The sequence below is a fragment of the Trachinotus anak genome, unplaced genomic scaffold (genome assembly GCF_046630095.1).
Source record: "Trachinotus anak isolate AG129_WGS33_773 ecotype Australia unplaced genomic scaffold, CSIRO_AGI_Tana_v1 ptg000019l, whole genome shotgun sequence".
NCBI lineage: Eukaryota > Metazoa > Chordata > Actinopteri > Carangiformes > Carangidae > Trachinotus > Trachinotus anak.
In genome coordinates this window covers 6,768,991-6,789,313 of record NW_027273870.1, presented here as the reverse complement: position 1 = coordinate 6,789,313, position 20,323 = coordinate 6,768,991, and the positions used below count along the sequence as shown (strand labels likewise).

The following is a 20,323-nucleotide window of genomic DNA, read 5'->3' as shown; positions in this document are numbered from 1 at the left end:
GATATTCCTCACGTCTGTGCTACTGGGAATGGCTTCTGCAGCGCATGCAGATGTTTCACATCATCAGCCGGTCCAGCATGCATGCAGTATCATCATGTAGCATGCATGGTCTATATGCCAGCTATGTTGTTACAAAGATGGGAGGAAGCCTCGTTGACCGCTGTGGAGAAATTAGGTCACAGTAGCTTCAAAGGAACTCACAGGAGGAGTTAATAATAGCACAAGGACACAATAAAATATAATGTAGGCAATTAAAATGGTAGGTGCAGAACGGGATATAAGAAGAAGAAAAAAATACTAATTGTTATTTTAAGCTGTTGTTTTATTTTAAGCTGTCATACAGTCTGCTTTGTATTCTTAATTGTATGCAAAAATGAATGCACCTACACCAGAGCCCTAAACCCTGTAGACCTGAATGCATATTACCAGTTACTCTGAAATGGACACTCTAAACATTTAGTATTGCACCTCCATAAAGTTTGTGGTGATTCAAAAAAAAAAGTTCAAAATTGAAACAACAGAGGCTGAGATGTCTGGACTTGAAGTCTAGTATAGATTTTACATTTCCCACAATTCCTCTCAATAGTGTCTTTCATTCAGCTTTCCTGCCTAACAAGCAAGCATATCTTTTAAACTTCAGACCTCAACAGGCTTTCCTGAAGACATAGTGATGTCAGGGTTATTTTCTTAGACTTCACAGACAGCTGTATTTACTGACAGTTTATGATTACACCTCTGGTTACATGTCAAAATTTGCCCTCCATTGTGTGATTTGATATGATTTAAGCCAGTGAAAAGTAGATTTCCAGTTTATAATGCACTGACAGTGGCCTCCGGGCTGTTCAGTAGACAATTATGTACATTTGCATTAAAGTGAGAAGAGGTCATTGATTCCTATTTCATTTAAAGTGACAGAAGTAGTGTGAAAATATAGAAAACATGGTCGGGGAACCCAAGTTTAAACAAATTAAAAACTGGATTCTGTGAGACTATAATACAGTTTGACCACGCCACAAGCTATATTTCTAATTCCCGATTTGTCCAAAAATATGGAAGCACAAGATATTTTTTTTTAAATGGAGGAGGAAAACAGTGATTCACACTGAAGTGGAAAAAGTGGAGTCTGGACACCAGCTATAATAACCGTTTCGAATCACATGTGGCCCAGGTGACCCTCAAGTCCCAAGACTGAGTCAGGGTGTGAGCAATGATCATGCCCCTGTGGCGTGTCCCAGGGCTGGTCCTCCTGCAGCCTCCCCTCCGGGAACGCTGATAAAAGGAGGGCAGGAGGAGCGCTGCGAGGACAGAGTGTCCCGTCAGGTGATCCTGAGCACACCTCACCAGTGAGTGCTTTATCTTTGACATTATCATCTCTGCACACTGACACCTACTCTTCCCACATTCAAGCTGTTTTTCCTGTCAGCCAGTTTTGTTTTTGGTCAGAGAGTAGTGAGGCTTCGGATTCTTCTTCTGCTTTTGTTTTGTGGTGTCTCTGCTGAGGCTGATGAAGGTCATTTCATCTGGGGGTTATGATTGTTATTTAAAGGAAACGCAGACACACAGATTTGTTTTGACAAAAATGAAACCGTGACCTCTGACCCTCTCAGCCTCACAGACATGGCTGCTTTGATTAGCTTTCATTAGCTCCAGCTGGGACATGTCAGCTTCAGACTGCAGCCAATCACAAGTCACCTGTATGCATTAAAAGCAAGAGGCCATGTTGTTGTTTAATGAGGGAGGAGGGAAGGAGAGGGAGGAGGAGGCATAGGCTTGTGTGGTGAGCTGCAGCTGTTTGTCATGCTTGTTTCATGTTTCTCTTCTGCTTTCGTGGCTTATACTTGTTTTTCCTTTCAATTTGGGCCAAATGTCTCGTCTCTGTTTGAGCTGCGTTTTGTTCTGTTCCTAACTGAAGATCTGCTTTTTCTCTTTAAAGATGGCGCTTTTACTGGTCTCCATCTTAACTGCTGCCATCTCTATGGCCTGCTGCTATCCTACTGCCTTCCAAGACCTGGTGGAAAGTAGCAGTAAGTATTATTTCACTCTGGTTTTGATCTCTTTATTTATTTATTTTTTTCAGTATGTGCTTCTCATGTTCTCAGCTCCTTATATATATTTATCTTCTGTTTCCTCACAGACAATAGAACCTCAATTAAGTTCCTGGCCGTAGGAGACTGGGGTGGCGTGCCTTATCCCCCGTACATCACCGCTGTGCAGAAGGCTACAGCTCGAGAAATGAGCAAGATAGCAGAGCAGATGGGAGCTGACTTTGTTCTGGCCCTTGGCGATAACTTCTACTACAAAGGTGTGGACAGCGTGGATTCTCCTCGGTTTAAGGTCAGTCAAGAAAATGATTTTTTTTTTTTTAAATGATATCACTGATAAAGTGATTATGGTGCCTGTGATTTAGTTTTCTCTTTTGAATCTTCCTATCAGGACACGTTTGAATCTGTGTACACTGCAAAGTCTCTCAGAATCCCCTGGTATGTGCTTGCTGGTAATCACGACCACGCAGGGAACGTCAAAGCCCAGATTGATTACAGCAGCAAATCTGACAGATGGTAAGGAGCAACTTAAAAAATTATATCCTCAAACAGGATTAAGACATCTGGAATAAGCGTTAAACTGATGGAGATACTCTTCTTTATCTCAGGAAATTTCCCTCTTACTATTACGAGCTGAACTTCCGCATCCCAAACACTGGGAAGACCCTGACCATCATCATGCTGGACACCATAATGCTGTGTGGCAACTCTGACGACTACATAGATGAGAAGCCCAGAGGCCCCCTGGATGAGGTGGATGCTAACCGTCAGCTGACCTGGCTGCAGGAGAGACTGGCTCGGTCCAAGGCAGACTTCCTATTGGTGGCAGGCCACTACCCTGTGTGGTCCGTGTCTGAACACGGGCCCACAGAGTGTCTGCTGCAGAGGCTTCATCCTCTGCTCATAAAATACAAGGCCACTGCCTACCTCTGCGGTCACGACCACAATCTGCAGGTTGGTTCATACAAAAGGTGTTGGGTAAATTTCTGTTATAAATTGACACTTTGCTTCAGTCCCACTGTCGTTCTCCTCTACAGTACATTGAAGAGTCTGGTGTAGGCTACGTGGTGAGTGGAGCCGGAAACTTCCTGGATCCTGACGTCCGTCACTGGAGCCACGTTCCCAAAGGTTCTGTGAAGTTCTTCACTGGCCAAGCGTCAACGCTGGGAGGCTTTGTCCATGCAGAAGTTACAAAGAACAAGATGATTGTGACCTTCTTCCAGGCCAAAGGCACCTCTCTCTACCGCACTGTCCTCTCTCAAAGGGAGTTTGAATAGACCAGCAAACAGGAACAGTCAAATAGGAAAGCACATACAGTATCACTCTGCAGTGTGGTTTGAGATCAAGGTAATGGCTGGTAATCCTGTGTTTTAAACTTTGGCATTAATATTTCAAAGCATTTGATATTTTAAAAGAGAATTGACTAGTTTTACATGTAAATTTACTGTGATAAAATAATAAAATATGGTTTGTAAAGAGTGTCTTGTCAGTTTTGTTGCAGTCTTGTGACTTGGTGCACTCGTTTCTATCACAGTTTATATCTCAATTGATTCGCTTCACTTCTGCTAAGTGGGGGGGGATCAATTGTCCTGAACATTTTGAAATGTTTAAGAAAAGTGCTTTGTTTTGCTGAAAATGGATCTGTTTAGTCTGAATTGTAAGTGTGTGTTTCTTTTAAACGGGGAAAATAAATTAGACATTAAACTATGGCAAACCTTTAAGCTGTAGCCTACAGTTTTGGTCAGACACTTTTCTTCTGGACCGACTCGATCTGATTCTAATCTCGAGCCTGTAGTTGTAGCCTTAAAACATTGCAACTCTAACATTTGTACTGCGTCACAGCTCAGTCATTTGAACACATAGCGTGATGCATATTTGTTCATGGTATATAAACTGTGGGACAGGGTACTTTAAACTCCAGAACTTGCCTTAGACTCTTGAGTTTTCTTCTGTATCAAAGTATTCCAGTCCTGGTTAGTTGTACATCCCATGGATAAATTACAAATGGGACCTAACGGCTATTTTGGCATATTTAACAATGCCAGTTTGCACTTTCACCTCAATTTTTGTCTGAGGTGGTGCCCACACTGTCAGAGCCTGAAAACCTCTGGGATAGGATGTTGTGTGCAATGTTTGTGCTCTATTTAGTCACATAGGTCTACCAGTGTTGTAAATATGGCTGGACAAACAGTGACTAATTTGTTCTGTGCTTCATCAGTCAGGTGCCTGTTTATTAATATGCCATGAACTTGCACTTGAGGATATTTGAGCCATAAAAAATCATCAGGCTTGTATTTGTTCTCCCACCTTGCCTGTTAATTCTGTAGTTATACAATTTGGCAAAGCACATCAGTGACTGGTTAAGAGTTGAAAATAAACAGTGGTGTTTTTTAAATGAGGATTATTGTGCAAAACTATTAGATGTCGCCCTAGAAAAGCTAAATGCATAACAGCGTTCATCCTATTACAAAATTACTGCTATTTTGGTAGTTTCATACTGTGACAAACTTTGATCCTATAATCCAACCATTAAAAATGCTGGACATATATTAGTTGTGTACTCATCATTGCAGGAGCCCATATGTAGAATGAAATGCTGACATGATTGGCTGCTGCTGAAGGACAGGAGAGGTCAAGATTTCCACAGTCACTGTTCTTTTGTCCGTCACAGAGAACCACCTGGCCTGCCAACAGAGGATTAAGGCTGGATGACAGCAGATTGACAGTGACTGCAGCCAGGATAAACCGAACCAACCAATGACGATTAACCTGGGAGCGACTCATAGACCAGAACAGACGGGTTTCTATTTTTTCTCTCCTGCTGACATGTTAATTTTTTTTAGCTCTGCCGTCTTTAATATCTGTATGATGTAAGTGGGTTTTTTCAGGGGAAAATCTCAGGGGGAAGGATACCTTTTAGTTCTGCACAGAGAAAATGAATGTTTACAAATAACCATAATATGCTGGTTAGTATTATGTAATATAATGCCGTTGATAAATTTTTATCAGTGTCTTGTGGCCACTATAGGGTTACTGACTGTTGGTAGGTGCTGTCCTGATCCAATTAGGATGAGTTACAGTCTGTTGGTGTCATGCATCGTCAGACTGAGAGCTGGATTTACAGAGCTGAGTCAATGCCAACAAGAAATCGGCCAGCTGTCACCTGAGGATAAAGAATGGGTAAGACTCACTTAACCCCCGACTGACGTAAACTCCCTGCATTCTTGCTAGGTTTGCATAAAATAGCTTCTAACAATCAGCATTTTCATATATGAGACTTCAAACCAACACAAAAACCCTAACAGAGCTCAAACAAGGCCAACTCATGTATCTACATGCAAAGACAAATAAACTCATATGCTGAAACTGACCCAGAGTGATGTGAAGAGCAAAGTGCAGGATGGAGTTGACTGGTACTGATAGTGCTAATTATGCAACCTAATTTGATGTAATGTTTCATTTAATGACTTCAAATTTTGATTATGTATTTTATTTACTTGTAACATTATTCAAATAATTCAACTCAATGTTATCTTCACAGTTTTTGTGGCAATGTTTGACCTTAACAGCCAAACCCTCCGTCACTGATTCAGTTGCCATGAGCTGCGTGTTCTCAGATTTTACCACCTGCCACCGAATGTCCAGAACTGCAGCACAGTAATCCTGCACTCACATGTACCACTTCAAAATCCAGACAACAGCTAATCCCAAAATGTCTCCTGATCCTGGTGAGCACAAACAAAAGGCTGATTTTACAAGCAGTCAGACCTATGTTGATAGTGCTTTCATCTGTTTGTTGAAAAGACAGCTCATCACCCCATGGTGGAGTTATTATTATTCAGATAATGTACTGTAGGATATTTGCAGGTACAATCTGAGCTTTGCTTTGTCCTCATTCACACTGAAACCAACAACTCTCTCCCCAGCACAGACACAACTAACAATTTGAATTCCTGAAATAATAATAATAATGATAGTAATAATAACACATTTTATTTATAGGCGCCTTTCAAGGTACTCAAGGACACCTTACAACATGCAGTAAAAGATAAAAGGCAAGTTCAAGGTATAAAATGCAAAAATACAAAGTAAATTAGAATAAATATAATTGCATAATAATAGGAAGTGAGTTAAAAAGTCAAGGGGCAACAAGACTGAAGGCTCTGGACCCCATGGTAGTGAGTTAGAGTAATAGAAGAGGAAGATCTAAGAGTACAGGCAGGTGTGCAGATATGGAGTAGATCAGAGAGGTACGGAGGTGCTAGGTTGTGAAGTGACCCTCAAAGTGAGAAGCAGAATCTTCAATGCATTGTTTACCAGGGAGCCAGTGCAGCTGCTGGAGGACAGGAGTAATATGCATATTGAAGGGGTTCAGGTGATGATACGGGATGCTGCGTTCTGAACCAGTTGGACATTGTGCAAAAAAAAGTGCAAGGTGCTTCAAGGATGAAACCCAAACTCTTAACCTTGGGTGATGGAGGAACAATGACATTGTCGATAAGTAAGGAGAAACTGAAAAGTGGCTAAAGTGGTTTTGGTACCAACGAGGAGAGCCTCAGTTTATCACTGTTGAGTTTGAGAAAGTTAGAGGACAACCACCCTTTCATTTCCAACAGACAATCAGAGAGGGTGGAAGGACGGAATTTGGCTTTGTAGACAATGTAGAGCTGGGTGTCATCAACATAACAGCGGAACTATATACCAAATTAAAAAAAAATCTGTCCAAGAGGCAGAAGGTAGATGATAAATAGAAGGGGGGCTAAGACAGAGCCCTGAGGACCACCACTAAGAACTGGGCAAGACTATGACCCAAAAAACTTTAACTAAAAAAACAGTGCGACCAGAAAGATATGATATTATTGTCATTCTGCATACCTGAAATTTAAAAAAATGTAGATACATGATAAGAGTTAAGACATGATCAAATGTTTCAATCTCAGGTCAGCTTCCTCGGTATGTACCGTTTTAGTGCGTGGAAACTTCTGGTATATCTCCTCCTCACAGCCTGACCTTCTTTGAGTCTTTATTGGCTCAAACTTGAGTCCTGACCCCTCTGCTCCAGCTAGAGAGATCCTGTGCTGCAAGTGTGTCTCCCGCAGTGTCAGTGTGGAATTTAAAGCCTTGAGGTCTCCTGCCTGAGGAAATAGGATTATCAAACCTTTTACCGTCCCTTAAGTCATACCTGACAAAAAGGTACATTTAAATTTTAAGTTGCTGATTTCCTCCAATAAAGGCGCTAGTGAGAGTGTAATTGAAACACATTGCCAGAGCACCAAATAGGATAAGAGGAGCATAGAGAAAGTATATACATTGGTAAAAAAAAACATTGGTAAAAAATTGTGTTTTCACATAGGACTCAATCATCCATAGAAGAAAGCTGATGAAGAAAATGTTTTCAGGATTTTCTGAAGATAATATGTTCCCCGGGAAGTATAGGTACCAACAAATACTGCACTTTTAAATTGAAATGAATGGTCTTTATTAAACTTGAAGCAGCCTTACAACTTGTTGTGAGTTTCAAAATGCTGCTAGTTGGTTTGCAGAAAGAGGAAACAGGCTCTCTTTTTCAGTTCAGTTTTTCTCAAGTATAGTGGAATAAAAATAAAAAATTAAAAAAAAAAAATCATTTGATTTCTTTAACCTGTGGCTTTCTCTTCCACTACCCTCCTCACCATCTGCTCCAGTGCCCCACAACCTGTACAGCTCCAATACCAATCACACTCAATGCTGTATCTGTGCATTTCTTTGCCCCCCAGGTTGTTGTGAACATAAGCTCTTGCTTGAGATACAATATGTTGAATGTCTCTGCAACACAGTGCTGTAGTTTCCCTTTCCTGACCAGTCCCACCATGTAAAACAGCAACGCCGACATTATGGAGACCTCTGCCCAGGCCACCAATAATCTAAACAGGCCGTTGACATGCAAGATCCAGATCTCACACGCAAGTCAGTCAGACACAATCTGCTGCACTGAGCTCTCCCTTCCTCATTCTTCACTGACTCCGCACTTCCCTTCTGCTCCTCGCCTTCCCTCTCTCTGCAGACCCCAGTCTGGATCCAATCTATGCTGTCATACAACCAGAACCACAAGGTAAGGTCCTGAAGTCCGTCCCCTCAGGTTGGGCTGCTGCTGTCCGATTATCTAATTCCACGGCTCAAAAGTAATAAAAGGAGGCTGTATTAAAGGCTAAGCTGCTCATCTAATCTTCTCTCCCTAATCTCCATCCCTCACTGAATACAGGCACTCTGGCTTTCACAGATGGAATGAGCAATGTTGCCTCAATGAGAGTTCTCCCAAATTATAAAAAAAAATAAAAAAATTAAAAAAATTAATAGATTGTTTGTTTGGGGATAAACAGTAGAGGTGGAATAATCTTTTTCAGATTTGGGCACAGGCAGAGAGAAAATGAGAAATGAATGAAAAGTGCTGACACTGTGTAAATGTGTGTGTTTGTGAGGTCACAGCCTTCATGTGCTTTTAATATCCCTGGATTTCTGCATCTCAGCCAATATCCTGATTAAAATGCACCCTGAAATCTGTCTTTTTGAGTTGTGTAACACTGTGTGTGTGTGTGTTTGTGTGTGTGTGTGTGTGTGTGTGTGTCTTCTATGCCAATTGCATGCCTTCTGCAGTTGCATTAAAATATACAATTTAATATTTTAATAATAGTTTAACAGATAAGATTTGAGTCAATCATAAACCAATTTTAAGGCCATAATGTAGAACAAGAGTGACATTTGTGTTACTTTGTGATTTCCTGCAATTTAACATAATTCACTACAATTATCCAATTTCTTAAAAAAGGATTTTATTGTGTTTTTTAATTAAAATAGAGAGGTGGAGGTAATTACTCTGTTTCTGAGGCTAGCGTTTATTTTTATCAATTTGATGGACACTATCGCTGTCCTTACAAAGGTATCACAAAGTCACCTTAAAGCGGTCAACTCAACTAATTGAATTAACTCCACCCTATTAGTTAGTGAGTTAGGCCGATCCTCCTAAAGACTGAAAATATATATAGTATCAAAATGAGATTGAGACACAAGTGTTGGCAAACATGAGCTCTGTAGACACCAGTGTTCACCTTTATTTGACACAAGAATTCAACACAAACCTTCTGTGATGTTCACACAGCTCTTCATTTTTTCTCTTCAGGCATTCATATTCTGAAAATATACTATATATGATTTTAACTGGTTAATTACACACCTGTGTGGATGACTAATCATGAGCTAATTATGAAGTTGGATTATTTTAGGTTGAATATAGTCACAAGCTCCTAATAACTTAACTACATCTTAAGTTTGTTGAATCACGCAGATTCGGGAAGATCCTACATCCAAGCAAATGTAACAGCTTGGACTGATGTAACTAATGATTCTGGATTCAGGAGAAGGAGAATAATCAAGATGCTAACTTGGCACAAATCCACTGGGAAAATGAACAAGAGAAGGCTGTCCCACCGAGCATCCTGGGCTCTGTCTCAGCTCAGATCCAGAAAACTGGAGTTTTTGTCTTGAGTCCAGAGATCAGTCGCTCCGCCAGAGGAAAATCCATTCGTTCAGATCACTGATTGTGTGTTTCCAGCTAAATGTGGAAAATAAAATGTCTTTACGCATAGTTTGTCTCTGCAGGTCATATGATGTTGCTGAATCTGTGACACTCACTGATTTGCATAAGAGCTTTCCCAGAAATTGTTCAACTTTTGTCAACTGTCAACTTTTCCAACACCTTTTAAACAGGGGTAAAAGGTGTGTCAGTTGAAAACAAGGAGCTATGGAGGCTCAACTAATGAAGAAACCCAAAGTGAGAAGAAAAAAAACAGTAATGATGCATCATATGAAAACCGTCTTGGACCCATCTCCTCACGCATCACTCTCCTTCGGGATTGGCTGATTGTAGGACGGGCTGCCCATGTTGATTGAGTTGGGTAAAAATGAAGGTATGTATGGGATAACAGCCATCAGAGGACTCGCCAGCGGGCTGTCATTTGCAGATGTCATGGGGATGATGACATCGTCCTGGTCCCACACGTGAAATGCATTTGGGTGGGAGTGGCAGAGGGCCGGTGGCAAGTGCAGAGGGCTGACTCCCTCCACCTCGCCGTCTTTTTTCTGGTCTGGATCGATTGGGCCCAGCAAACAGTCTGTGGACGGACAGAGAAGGAGAGAAGAAGTTATTCCCACCTTCCCATCATCATATAACTCCTTTATCGTCTTATTTAGGTACCACACACACCCACACACACACACACACAAATCTCCACTTACAGCAACTTTGCTTAATTGCAACAGTTATTTGATCCTTTCAGTTTTTCAGGCAAACTTTATTTTGCTTTATTGTATAATGTTCAGTAAGAAAAGGAGCAGGTTACAAATCACCACTGCTGCAACTACAACTACTACAGCAAAATCAAATTTCCATTTCCAGTGTAATGTAACATTGTTTTAATGTTACATTGTATTGTAAAGCTAAAGAAATTCATCAACCAACAATTATGAGCTGCACAAGCCAGATGTGGCAGCAAAATGCCATATGTTATTTCATAAGACCTAGATATTTAGCAAAATATGCAATTAATTTTTGAATGGTGACTCAAAGCATAGTATTTCAATAAAGTATTTTTCATTCAACATGTGTACTGAGTAGAGAGAATCATGTAATGCCCCTGCTATTTATCTCCGCCAAGGAGGTTATGTTTTCACCTGTGTCTGTTTGCAGAAAGTACTGAACCGATTTGCACTTGGTGGAGCGATGGGGCATGGGCCAAGGAAGAAACCAATACATTTTGGGGTTGATTCAGATCATTTACTATGCAATATTTTTCTCTTAAATCTGGTGTATGTTGTTTGACATAGGCTTTTGTCTTTATAGTTATTAACTTTAGCCAAAATTTAGTGAGGACAGATGTCTCACACATTTGCTATTCCTGTTCCAATGACAGACTCTAGCAGTAGAAATATTCCTCACATATAATGCATACTAGAATAAATCAATCACACAGATTTTTTGTTTCCATAAGAAGTTGGAAGCATCATGAGTACATTTATACCACAATGTATTGTCAAGCAATATCATCCAATATTGAATTGATGTGGAGAGATGTACCTCTAATAGACCTGAGTACCTGTTATATCCAGCATGAGGTCTTTGATGAGGTGACCCACGATGGCGTAGGCAACAGCGACCACAACCAGGGCGGCCATCAGGAGGTACACAACAGATTTGGGGAGCTGGATGAGGTCCCTTGGTGGAGGCTTGTATTCCTTGTACAGAGGCTCCACATTGTGAACCAAGAATTGGAATGACTGTCCGCCTTCGTTAGTGTAATTGAAGCTGTCCATATTCCCAGAGTAGGAGCCTGCAGCGAGTAGTTATTCCATTTGATTTCCTATTTGATTTAACCACTTGCTGAGATGTCACTCCCTAGAATGCAGAGAAGCAGAGCCAAAGTTAGGTTTACGGCTTAAAAATGAAATAAAATATTAATGTCTTATCATTTAACGGATTTGAATATTTCAAATAACCCTATGAATTTACCATTTTATTTACTTTTTTCGGACACTTTAACAGCATGAAAATAGGCCAGTGAATAAACTCACCCACCTGTCAAGACCAAGTTTTTGCAGATTCCAGATAAAACACATTTTCATCTTTGCAGTGCCGTTTCACTAACATCTTTCTACACCGCAATTATTCACTTTCATCCATATCATGTTGCTACCATCAGTTCATCCTGCACCACCCCAGACATCCCAGACAGCCTGTGAGCCTCTCTGCTGTTTGCTGTGTTGTCTCTGCTGAAATAATCCAGACTGTGGGCGGTGGCACAGAGAGGCAGAGAGAGGAAGGGAGGGATTACACTTCCAATCATAGCAGCGATCAATCAAACCCTCTCCCCACCCCCAACCTATCCCACACAGATGACCTAATCCTCAACAAACAATCTGAGTGAGTGCCCTCTCCCCTATAATGCCCACACACATTATACCCACCCACACACTTAGCATACTCACAAAGAAAAGGAAACAATCACAATCTTTGCTAAGAAATTCTTAGTTGTTTTCGAGGTCATCAGAAATAAATCCTCAATGTAATGACTTCCTGAATGAAAAGGCTGAAATTAAATCCTGCTCTACTTTCTACTGTCTCTGTACTCACAACTGGAGTATAATTTCTCATGGTCTATCAGTGGCCAGGTGATAATATTTTCCATTTCATTTCCATTTGATGCTGCTTTGTACTTTTGCTCCTTGATATTTAGGAGAAAATATTTTGCTTTACACGCCACTATATTCATTTGACAGTAAAGTAAAACTTGAATCCATTGTGTAAGCAGTTTAGAAATTATGATGAGTTGCTACAAATGAAATTACCAAAAAAATAGCTCAGTACAATAAATTATACTTAAATTAAAATAACACACTTGAAGGAGCAGTAAGGTGCTGCACAATGTTTTTTTTTCCTGAATTAACACTTTCACTTGGAATGGATTATTTTTAGTGTCTTATTCTTCTACCGCCAAGCTACTGGTCTGGTGAGAACACCTCCTTATTTTAATCACAGACTGTATTAAATTATATTATATACAGTTTATGATTTAAGCAAAATAACCTTAGAACATTAAAAATGCAGATTGTGGGACTTTGGCTTGTTTTATAACAGAAACATAAAAAGGAAACCACGGTATTAGCTAGCAAGGTAGAGTATGTTAGCACTTACCTAGCTAGCAAGTTAGCTTAAGTACAGACACAGCTACAATTAACCAGCAGCACCGTCAAAATAACAACTTTATTTCTGCTGGTAACACAATAAGCCATTTGTTTGTAATGTACTGTGACTGTGTACTTTTTATATAACTATATTTGTTCTGTGGTTTTCAAGTGTGAAGCTAAAGGAAAAGCTACCTTTAGCAGGTTAGCTAAAGCTAAACGTGTTGATGTTAGCTGTAAATGAAAGATGTGTTTTTTTCAGTAATGCTGTTTATGTATTTCTAACAGGTTTTGCTCTTTTTAAAAAAAAATTATTCAATTCAGATTTAGCCCTGGAGAGTCAACCAGACCAAAATGGATTTTTTCTTTGAGGACCTAACATTACCATCAACCTCAGAGTCTACTCCCAAGAGTGGGCATGATGATTCACAGATGGTATCAGTTAATCCTATAAACACCCACATTTTTGTGTGAAAGTGTGAAAGCAAGATATGAGCTTGTGGGAGCATAATACTCCTGAAAATAGCTTAAGAACATGGTCCATATGTTGTGTGCAAGTTATTATCTTCTGAGAAAAAGATGTGGCAGCATCATATGTAAATGGAAACATAGAACTTACAATAGTAATTTGTTCACGCAAAATACTGTGTCCCTATGATATCCCAAATGATGACATGTTTCACTAAGCTACCATTTTGTTCTCACAAGATTAAAAGAATAGTTTTTTGGGCCCAATTTACTTGTTTGACTGTTTCACACCTGATGATAATAGAAGGGTTTATAGCTGTTTTTTCATTGTCCATGGCAATACAGACAGAAGACACAGACCATGACCTATCAATAGGGAAATCCTCAACTGTGAGCATGACTGAGATCCAAGATGATCATGCCAGGTACACAATCACCAACGGGCCAATTCATGCATCAATGAAGTGGTTTTTGTGTGTGTTTTCCTTAGCAGCACTGTCCACCTGCTCCAGGATGAACAGCACTGTACTACAATGTTCCGTCAGCATCATTACGTTGAAGCTAACTTCTGCTTTCATGACACCATTTGTATGCTAAAATCTGTTGTAGCTCACGCATAGATTACATCAGTAGAAGAGTGCAGGAACTGGTAGAAAAGATTAACGGCAGCCGCACCAGTGACCAGAAAGTGATGGACAGCTTTCAGGGGAAGTTAGCTGAGAAGGTACAAAACCAATTTCATGTATTTGGTTCTACTCAACATGCATTTTTCAGTCTGGTTCATTTTCATGTACATTCTTACCAAATACTGCTTTGATGACAGGCCTGAATGCTGATCATGTGTTCAGTGTATATCCTGGACTATCCCTGGTCAGTTATCTGATTATCTTCCTCCCCTAGGTGTCAGAGACATGCCAGGAGATGAAGGAGCACATGTACACAGTCTATGAGAAGAACAGTAATGAGATGCAGGTGAAGCTGCAGGAGTTGACTGAGGTGCTGGAGAGCTGCACCAAGCTTAACAATGAGCTCCTGGAGGCCAGCCAGGCCCTGACAACACTCAGAGAGGGTCTGGTCATTAGCCAGACATCAGAATCCCTATAAACTAGTTATTGTTCTGACTAAGTTAATGTGTTCTCCTGTTTATTATTATACTACGTATTCAGAATGGTTGACTTTGTCTGTCCAAATGCCAGAGTTGGTAAGATTACACATTTTAGTTTCCTCTTTCCTGTTTTTTTGTTTCCTTTTTCCAAGAATATACAATTGTCTGTGCCTCTATAGTTCAGGTTACAGCTCACAATTGCAAAGAGTACAAAAACAAAAGCAGAATCCATGTTTTATTTATGTTAAATTTCAGTATCTGATGGTTCAATAAATAAAACTACAAATAACAAGAACACAATAAATCTAATTATTTGCCTCTGTGGTTTTAACAATTTATATCTGTTATGTATTATCATGCCCCATTGTGGCTTTAGTACTTTGTATTCCAACATACCAGAGATGTGTTAGCATTGATATGCCATATGACATCCTAACATGTTCAGTACAACAGATGAGAATTTTATTTGATTACAAGTAATAAGGGGTTTGCACATTCAGCATCTCAGCTAGACTTGTCTACATCTTCCTACTCATTCAAAACCATGAATTTACATACTAGTCAATTATCACAAAATAAACCATCTCATAATGCCACAACTCTTAACATGCAGTACGCCTTACAAATGCCTGAAGTATATTTCAGGCATTTTAACTGTACAAATGTCTCATATATCAGTTGGACCCAATGCTTTGTTCAGTTGGCTTTACGTATGTTATTTGAAAACACACTGTAAATGTGATGAGGTATGTGTGACTGTGGTATCCCACCAGGCAAAACTCCTAATGCACCTCGAGTCTCAACAAATATAATTTTGCCCAGTCAGATTGTGTTTCTCAGAAGGTAGATGAACAGCACCACTGGATATCAAGTCCATTTCAGGAAAACTGGTAATGATCTTTACTTTTCAACAGTGAAAGACTGTAGTCCAGTGATGGCTCTGCCCAGGATCAAGGCGTGAATGTCATGAGTTCCTATAGAAAAAACACAAAACAAATGAATGAGTTACTTTCACATGTAGACATATAATTATGTTAGAAAAAATCCCAGTATTACACTGAAACAGTTTTCCCTTGAATTTACTCAGCCCCCTTATATGAGTCCTCATTTATGAAAATACATATTCTCAAGTGTTTTGCATTAAAGAAGATAATTCATTAATATTTACTGAAGCTATGTGCTTAATTTGACTGTAACTGGACAGACTTGTGATTAAACATGCCTCTCCTCTCAGCAGGTACCTGTAATCTCAGAACTGCTGACCTCTGGTGGTGGATCCACAAAACTGCAGTTGAATCTTAGACATACTTTCACTACATTACTGTAAACACCCAGTACTTTTAAAAATGTTTAACATTTAAGTGTAGATGTAGCCATTTGTGTGCACCTACCTTCGTATGTGTTGACAGCCTCCAGGTTCATGACGTGACGGATAATGTGGTACTCGTCCGCGATGCCATTTCCTCCCAACATGTCTCTGGCTTGTCTGGCGATATCCAAAGCCTTGCCACAGCTATTCCTCTTCAGCATGGAGATCATATCTGGTGCTGCTCTGTTAGGATTAGATCAATCAAATGTTTTTTTTAGAAGAGAGGACCAGGGCTGAAACAAACATGGAAGAAATATGAAGACAGAAAGAGACGACCCACTTCTTCTCATCAATAAGTCTTCCCAGGGCCAGACATGACTGCAGACCAAGAGTGATCTCTGTGAGCATGTCAGCCATCTTCTTCTGCATCAGCTGGTTCCTCGCCAGTGGCACCCCAAATTGGATTCTGATTGGAGGATAGAAAGACATGTAACCCAATCCCTCACTAAAGGAAGCTGAGGCTGGCACAAAGTGGGGAGACGATATGGATACGTGCAGTGCAATACAGCTAACGTTAACACATTTTTGCACTGGATTCATATTTTGTTATTTCTGCCAAATCCTCTGAACTTGACTTTCATGCACATTATTGTAGACAGAATATCATGTACCTGTCCAGAGTGTATTGTCGGGCAGCATGGAAGCAGAATTCGGCAGCTCCCAGAGCTCCCCAGGCAATGCCATACCGGGCGTTGTTGAGACAGCCAAAGGGACCCTGGTTACAAAGACCAACGACGGAGGAAATGTGAGATATTAACACACAGTTACATTCACGTTTTTATATTAAAGTATTTGTTGGAGTTGAACCTAATATAGGACAGAAATCACTTACAGCCAGACCAGAGACGTTAGGCAGCAGGTTCTCCTGGGGAACTTCCACTTCATCCATCAGGATCATGCCAGTGGCGGACGCCCTCAGTGAGAACTTGCCCTCAATCTTGGGGGTGGAAAAACCCTTCATTCCACGCTCCAAGATGAAACCCCTCACCCTGCCATCCTCACACTTTGCCCAGACCACTGCAATGTCTGCCACAGGGGAATTTGTGATCCTAGCAGAGGAAAGAGAGTGAGAAACAAAGAAAAAAAGTCAGTTGATATGGTTGCATAATTGCACATTTTAGTATTTTACTTGAGCCAAGTATCGTATGAAGGCTACATTTCCCTTCATCATCTATGTATCTGCCTCATGGCTTTGAGAAAATACATCAGAGAGGCAATGCTTCTTGTGTTTGCCTGTGCACCTACCAAGTCTTGGATCCACTGATGGTGAAGGTACCACTGGATGGGTTGTACTTGGCCTTGGTCTCCATACTGCTGGGATCACTGCCGTGGTTGGGCTCTGTCAGGCCAAAACAGCCCAGGATTTCTCCACGAGCTGCAGGAAAAAAAACACACACACCAGATTTATTACAATTTAAATACCTTGTGCTTGTGCTTTGCTGTTTGATTTTTGCATTAAAACGTGTTTCTTACCAAGTCTCGGCAGGTACTTCTCCTTCTGAGCCTCTGTGCCATAAGCGTTGATTGGGTGCATGACCAGTGAAGACTGGACACTCATGACTGACCGATACCCACTATCCACTCTCTCGACCTCTCTGGCAATCAGACCATATGCCACATAACTAGTGCCTGCACAGCCGTACCCTGCAGGGGTAACAGAAAGGAATGTAAAGTCCTGCAAAAAGTGCTAGCCCAGTGAAAAGTCTTAACATGACAAAAAACTATGTGGCATTTTGACAAAGCAGACAAAACATATAGAAAACAAATGTATATTTCTGACATTATTGTGAGCATTGCATTGTTAAGGATAGGAATAGAACTTGAAAAAATATTAATATAGTTCTGTTTTTGTTACCTTTAATAGTTGGGCCTAGGACGCCCAACTCTCCCATCTCTGAGACAATCTCACGGTGGAAATCTGTCGGGGAACAGACATTGACAATCAAATATTGAACAGAAACTCAACAGTTTGTACACACTTTTAATAGCAAAGACCTGAAACTGAATTATTCTGTACTATTCTGTTTAGCTCACGTTCATGTCTGTTGGCCATAAGGATGCGGGGCATGAGTTTTTCCTGGCAGTAGTCGCGGAAGGAGTCCCGGATCATGATCTCTTCCTCTGTCAGCTGACCCTCCAGGTTCAGAGCGTCCCGCCAGTTGAATGGCACCTTGGCTGAGGGTCAAAACATGAACACACACACACAGCGGTTATGTCACAGTCATATGCGGTAACAGGACATGTGTAGGGAATCTGAGCAGACCAGCCTCGGTTTAAAAAAAAAAAAGTCACTTGCCTGCCTTTGCCGGTTTCTTGACTTCTTCAGCATCTAAAGGGAGAAAAATGGTTGAGTCCTGTGGAACTTAATTCTTTTTCTTTTTGGACTAAAATGAAGATTGAAAACATTGTGCCCCAAAGACTGTCATATCAGACGTGATCTTACCATCCTTTCTTTATGTTGAAAGAATGACTGAAAAATGTCAAATGTACCTTTGGGAGCTACAGCAGCTGTGCCCTGGGCTCTGGATGCTGTGACAGCAGCACATTTCTGGCTGTTGGAGAGCAGACGCGTGACAGCACCTCTGAGAGCCATATGTTCACTGAGCATAGAGGAAAAGAAGAGGACATACATATATTTAAGTTGCAATATTTTTAATTTAACAGAGTGACAGCACTAGTTGCACTAAATGGCCCAGTAGAGAAGCAAGCCCAGTAGAGTAAAGTACAATAAAACATTGTAAATTATCAATTCATAGTAGTCTTTTTTTAAGCAAATAAACAGTTGTATAACTTATTATTACATTATCATCACTCCATGCAAGGGGTTGTAGGGGTTTGGGTATTAAAATATTTTCTCAGCAGCCAAACTGCAGTTTGTTAATGATGAAGTAGTCATTTCAGAACAAAAGAGCAAACCTTCCTCTGAGCAGTGTTAAGTGTTAGCAGTGCAGCAGTATGAACAAGCGTCTGTTCTGTAGGAAACCTCGTCCTATAAGCGCACAGTACCTTTGTTTTTTTAATCTTCCAGGAGGCTTTATCTGAGGATCCGGTGACTTTTCCGCGGTGACATGAGCTGTGAAAGTTGCTTAAGTAACATTTCTCCCGGTGAAACGTCACAGGGATACGTAACGTAAAGTGGGAGCTCCTCTCCACCATGACAGGTGAGGCAAAAGACGGCGCCGCAGCCTCAAGTTGTGCAACACTTGAAAGTTATGTAACTAACTTTGACTGCATGTGGCCGCAGTACAAAAGGAATATGTTGAACATATATGGCGAGTCCGCATGTTGGGAATGTGAGAGGTTCGTTCCTGTGTCCTGTGTAGTATAATGTTTCATTTATAGTAGAACTGTACCAGAGATAGTGGATGGTGCGCCTTGAAATTGTCCTCACTCAAAATGGCGTCTGTAAGTTGCTGTGCAGCTGGGGTGTGAGGGGGGTGTCGGCCCACGCCTTTCCAGCTCATTGGCTGGTAAAATTAGGAGCAATGTACTGAATGTCTGAGCGCCCGTAACCAACTTTTATAAGCGACACCGCAGCTGGCAGCTGGTCACATGACCACAGGCTCACAACAGCCACACCAACAATACACTGTGCACCTTGATGATATTGTGGGGAAATGTTTATGTGAGTAAAATATTTAAGAAAGAAAACCCTCAGGAACTGTAAAAAAAAAAAAAAAAAAAAAAAAAAGAATTAGAAAAATAAAATGATGTAGAAATACCCATCAAGATCTACCAGAGTACAAATATTTTAATGATGTTTAGTAGCTCAGCATTTTCAAGAGAAACCAGCTATTGTTGATATTTTTCCTGGATAAAACATAAACCACTTAAAATTGATTATGAACATTAAATCAGCTGATTTTGTCTGGGGAAGTGTCAACGGGAAGTTGGGTTTGCTTGTTTGATTGTTTGGCTGTTATTTTAGATTTACTTCAGAAAGCTGATAACATTTCATGGCATTGAATTATTCATGACTTTCCGGGCACACCTACACATGACACTGTTGTGGCTAAAGCTGGGGCCCAGCAGCGCTGTCACAGTTCACCTTCCAGCCAGTCATGTAAAGAGGCAGTCTCTCTGTCTTTCAGAGGACTTTCTATTAGCATTATCTGTGAGAAAAGTTAAGTGTTGTTTTCTTTTTTCCGTTCTTTCTTTGTTTTTGTACATCACAGAGTTGTTCTAGTGTCTATATGAAGTGGAGCAACACAGAAAATAACAGAGCAGCCATTTCTCCACTGATGCCTGTTTAAATCCATTTTTTAATTTTTATTTTTATGAACTTCGGTATAGACTCTCATAACAGGAGATGTATGGCTCAGAGTAGAGGGGAGTGTGCTCCACTGACGGAAGAAATCCATCCTCAACCTCAGTAAAAATAAATACTATAAAATACATAAAGACTTGCATTCAAACTTAAGCTTACCTTTCTTAACTGTACTTGAAGCATCAACAGTAAAATCACCACTGTCATAATGTTCTGTCATTATTATTGGATTGTGTGTGATTGAGTATATATAAGTGGAGCCAAATGTGAGTACTTTATATACACTTTGTGGTTTAATCTATAGCTACTAATTCTGTATATATAGCTGAGCAGAGAGTAGCTTATAGTATTTCTCTGCA

The 20,323-nt window shown here is 40.4% G+C and overlaps 4 protein-coding genes across 7 annotated transcripts; 2 read left to right on the top strand and 2 right to left on the bottom strand.

The window, feature by feature from the left end:
• The first annotated feature begins 1,643 nt into the window (after window positions 1–1,643).
• On the top strand, window positions 1,644–3,518 carry acp5a (acid phosphatase 5a, tartrate resistant). Its single transcript, XM_071504455.1, has 6 exons — window positions 1,644–1,777; window positions 1,934–2,024; window positions 2,135–2,334; window positions 2,434–2,558; window positions 2,651–2,996; window positions 3,080–3,518. Exons 2-6 carry the CDS (start codon window positions 1,934–1,936, stop codon window positions 3,317–3,319), a joined length of 1,002 nt encoding a protein of 333 aa, XP_071360556.1. The 5' UTR covers window positions 1,644–1,777; the 3' UTR covers window positions 3,320–3,518.
• A 5,571-nt stretch (window positions 3,519–9,089) lies between these two features.
• LOC139636145 (uncharacterized) lies at window positions 9,090–11,975 on the bottom strand. Its single transcript, XM_071503890.1, has 3 exons — window positions 11,650–11,975; window positions 11,171–11,469; window positions 9,090–10,189 (listed from the first exon to the last, which is right to left on the bottom strand). Exons 2-3 carry the CDS (start codon window positions 11,385–11,387, stop codon window positions 9,909–9,911), a joined length of 498 nt encoding a protein of 165 aa, XP_071359991.1. The 5' UTR covers window positions 11,388–11,469; window positions 11,650–11,975; the 3' UTR covers window positions 9,090–9,908.
• Window positions 11,976–12,105: 130 nt separating this feature from the next.
• Window positions 12,106–14,404, top strand: syce2 (synaptonemal complex central element protein 2). Of its 4 annotated transcripts, none has more exons than XM_071503893.1 (5): window positions 12,106–12,242; window positions 13,080–13,190; window positions 13,569–13,648; window positions 13,833–13,947; window positions 14,124–14,404. In XM_071503893.1, exons 2-5 carry the CDS (start codon window positions 13,110–13,112, stop codon window positions 14,325–14,327), a joined length of 480 nt encoding a protein of 159 aa, XP_071359994.1. In that variant the 5' UTR covers window positions 12,106–12,242; window positions 13,080–13,109; the 3' UTR covers window positions 14,328–14,404. The 4 variants fall into 4 exon arrangements, with proteins under 4 accessions (XP_071359994.1, XP_071359992.1, XP_071359995.1 ...); XM_071503891.1 differs by lacking the exon at window positions 12,106–12,242 and adding an exon at window positions 12,337–12,580; XM_071503894.1 differs by lacking the exon at window positions 12,106–12,242 and adding an exon at window positions 12,701–12,744.
• A 146-nt stretch (window positions 14,405–14,550) lies between these two features.
• On the bottom strand, window positions 14,551–19,065 carry gcdha (glutaryl-CoA dehydrogenase a). The gene is made up of 12 exons (XM_071503889.1): window positions 18,704–19,065; window positions 18,188–18,297; window positions 17,994–18,026; window positions 17,732–17,872; window positions 17,553–17,615; window positions 17,171–17,341; window positions 16,943–17,072; window positions 16,530–16,746; window positions 16,309–16,412; window positions 15,978–16,103; window positions 15,720–15,880; window positions 14,551–15,302 (listed from the first exon to the last, which is right to left on the bottom strand). The coding sequence occupies exons 2-12, from the start codon at window positions 18,288–18,290 to the stop codon at window positions 15,229–15,231; spliced, it is 1,323 nt and encodes a 440-aa protein (XP_071359990.1). The 5' UTR covers window positions 18,291–18,297; window positions 18,704–19,065; the 3' UTR covers window positions 14,551–15,228.
• Between the last annotated feature and the right edge of the window lie 1,258 nt (window positions 19,066–20,323).

What these genes read in the sequence shown, in the direction of transcription:
- gcdha (XM_071503889.1), bottom strand. Translation starts at nt 18,290, where the DNA reads ATGGCTCTCAGAGGTGCTGTCACGCGTCTGCTCTCCAACAGCCAGAAA. An exon ending in TATGGCCAACAGACATGAAC is followed by an intron (nt 17,616 to 17,731) that starts GTGAGCTAAACA and finishes GTTCCCCGACAG; the next exon opens with ATTTCCACCGTGAGATTGTC. An exon ending in CCTAGGCCCAACTATTAAAG is followed by an intron (nt 17,342 to 17,552) that starts GTAACAAAAACA and finishes TTACCCCTGCAG; the next exon opens with GGTACGGCTGTGCAGGCACT.
- LOC139636145 (XM_071503890.1), bottom strand. Translation starts at nt 11,387, where the DNA reads ATGGACAGCTTCAATTACACTAACGAAGGCGGACAGTCATTCCAATTC. An exon ending in CCTCATGCTGGATATAACAG is followed by an intron (nt 10,190 to 11,170) that starts GTACTCAGGTCT and finishes GTCCGTCCACAG; the next exon opens with ACTGTTTGCTGGGCCCAATC.
- syce2 (XM_071503893.1), top strand. Translation starts at nt 13,110, where the DNA reads ATGGATTTTTTCTTTGAGGACCTAACATTACCATCAACCTCAGAGTCT. An exon ending in ATCCAAGATGATCATGCCAG is followed by an intron (nt 13,649 to 13,832) that starts GTACACAATCAC and finishes AATCTGTTGTAG; the next exon opens with CTCACGCATAGATTACATCA. An exon ending in AGGGGAAGTTAGCTGAGAAG is followed by an intron (nt 13,948 to 14,123) that starts GTACAAAACCAA and finishes TTCCTCCCCTAG; the next exon opens with GTGTCAGAGACATGCCAGGA.
- acp5a (XM_071504455.1), top strand. Translation starts at nt 1,934, where the DNA reads ATGGCGCTTTTACTGGTCTCCATCTTAACTGCTGCCATCTCTATGGCC. An exon ending in AGACCTGGTGGAAAGTAGCA is followed by an intron (nt 2,025 to 2,134) that starts GTAAGTATTATT and finishes GTTTCCTCACAG; the next exon opens with ACAATAGAACCTCAATTAAG. An exon ending in GTCACGACCACAATCTGCAG is followed by an intron (nt 2,997 to 3,079) that starts GTTGGTTCATAC and finishes TCTCCTCTACAG; the next exon opens with TACATTGAAGAGTCTGGTGT.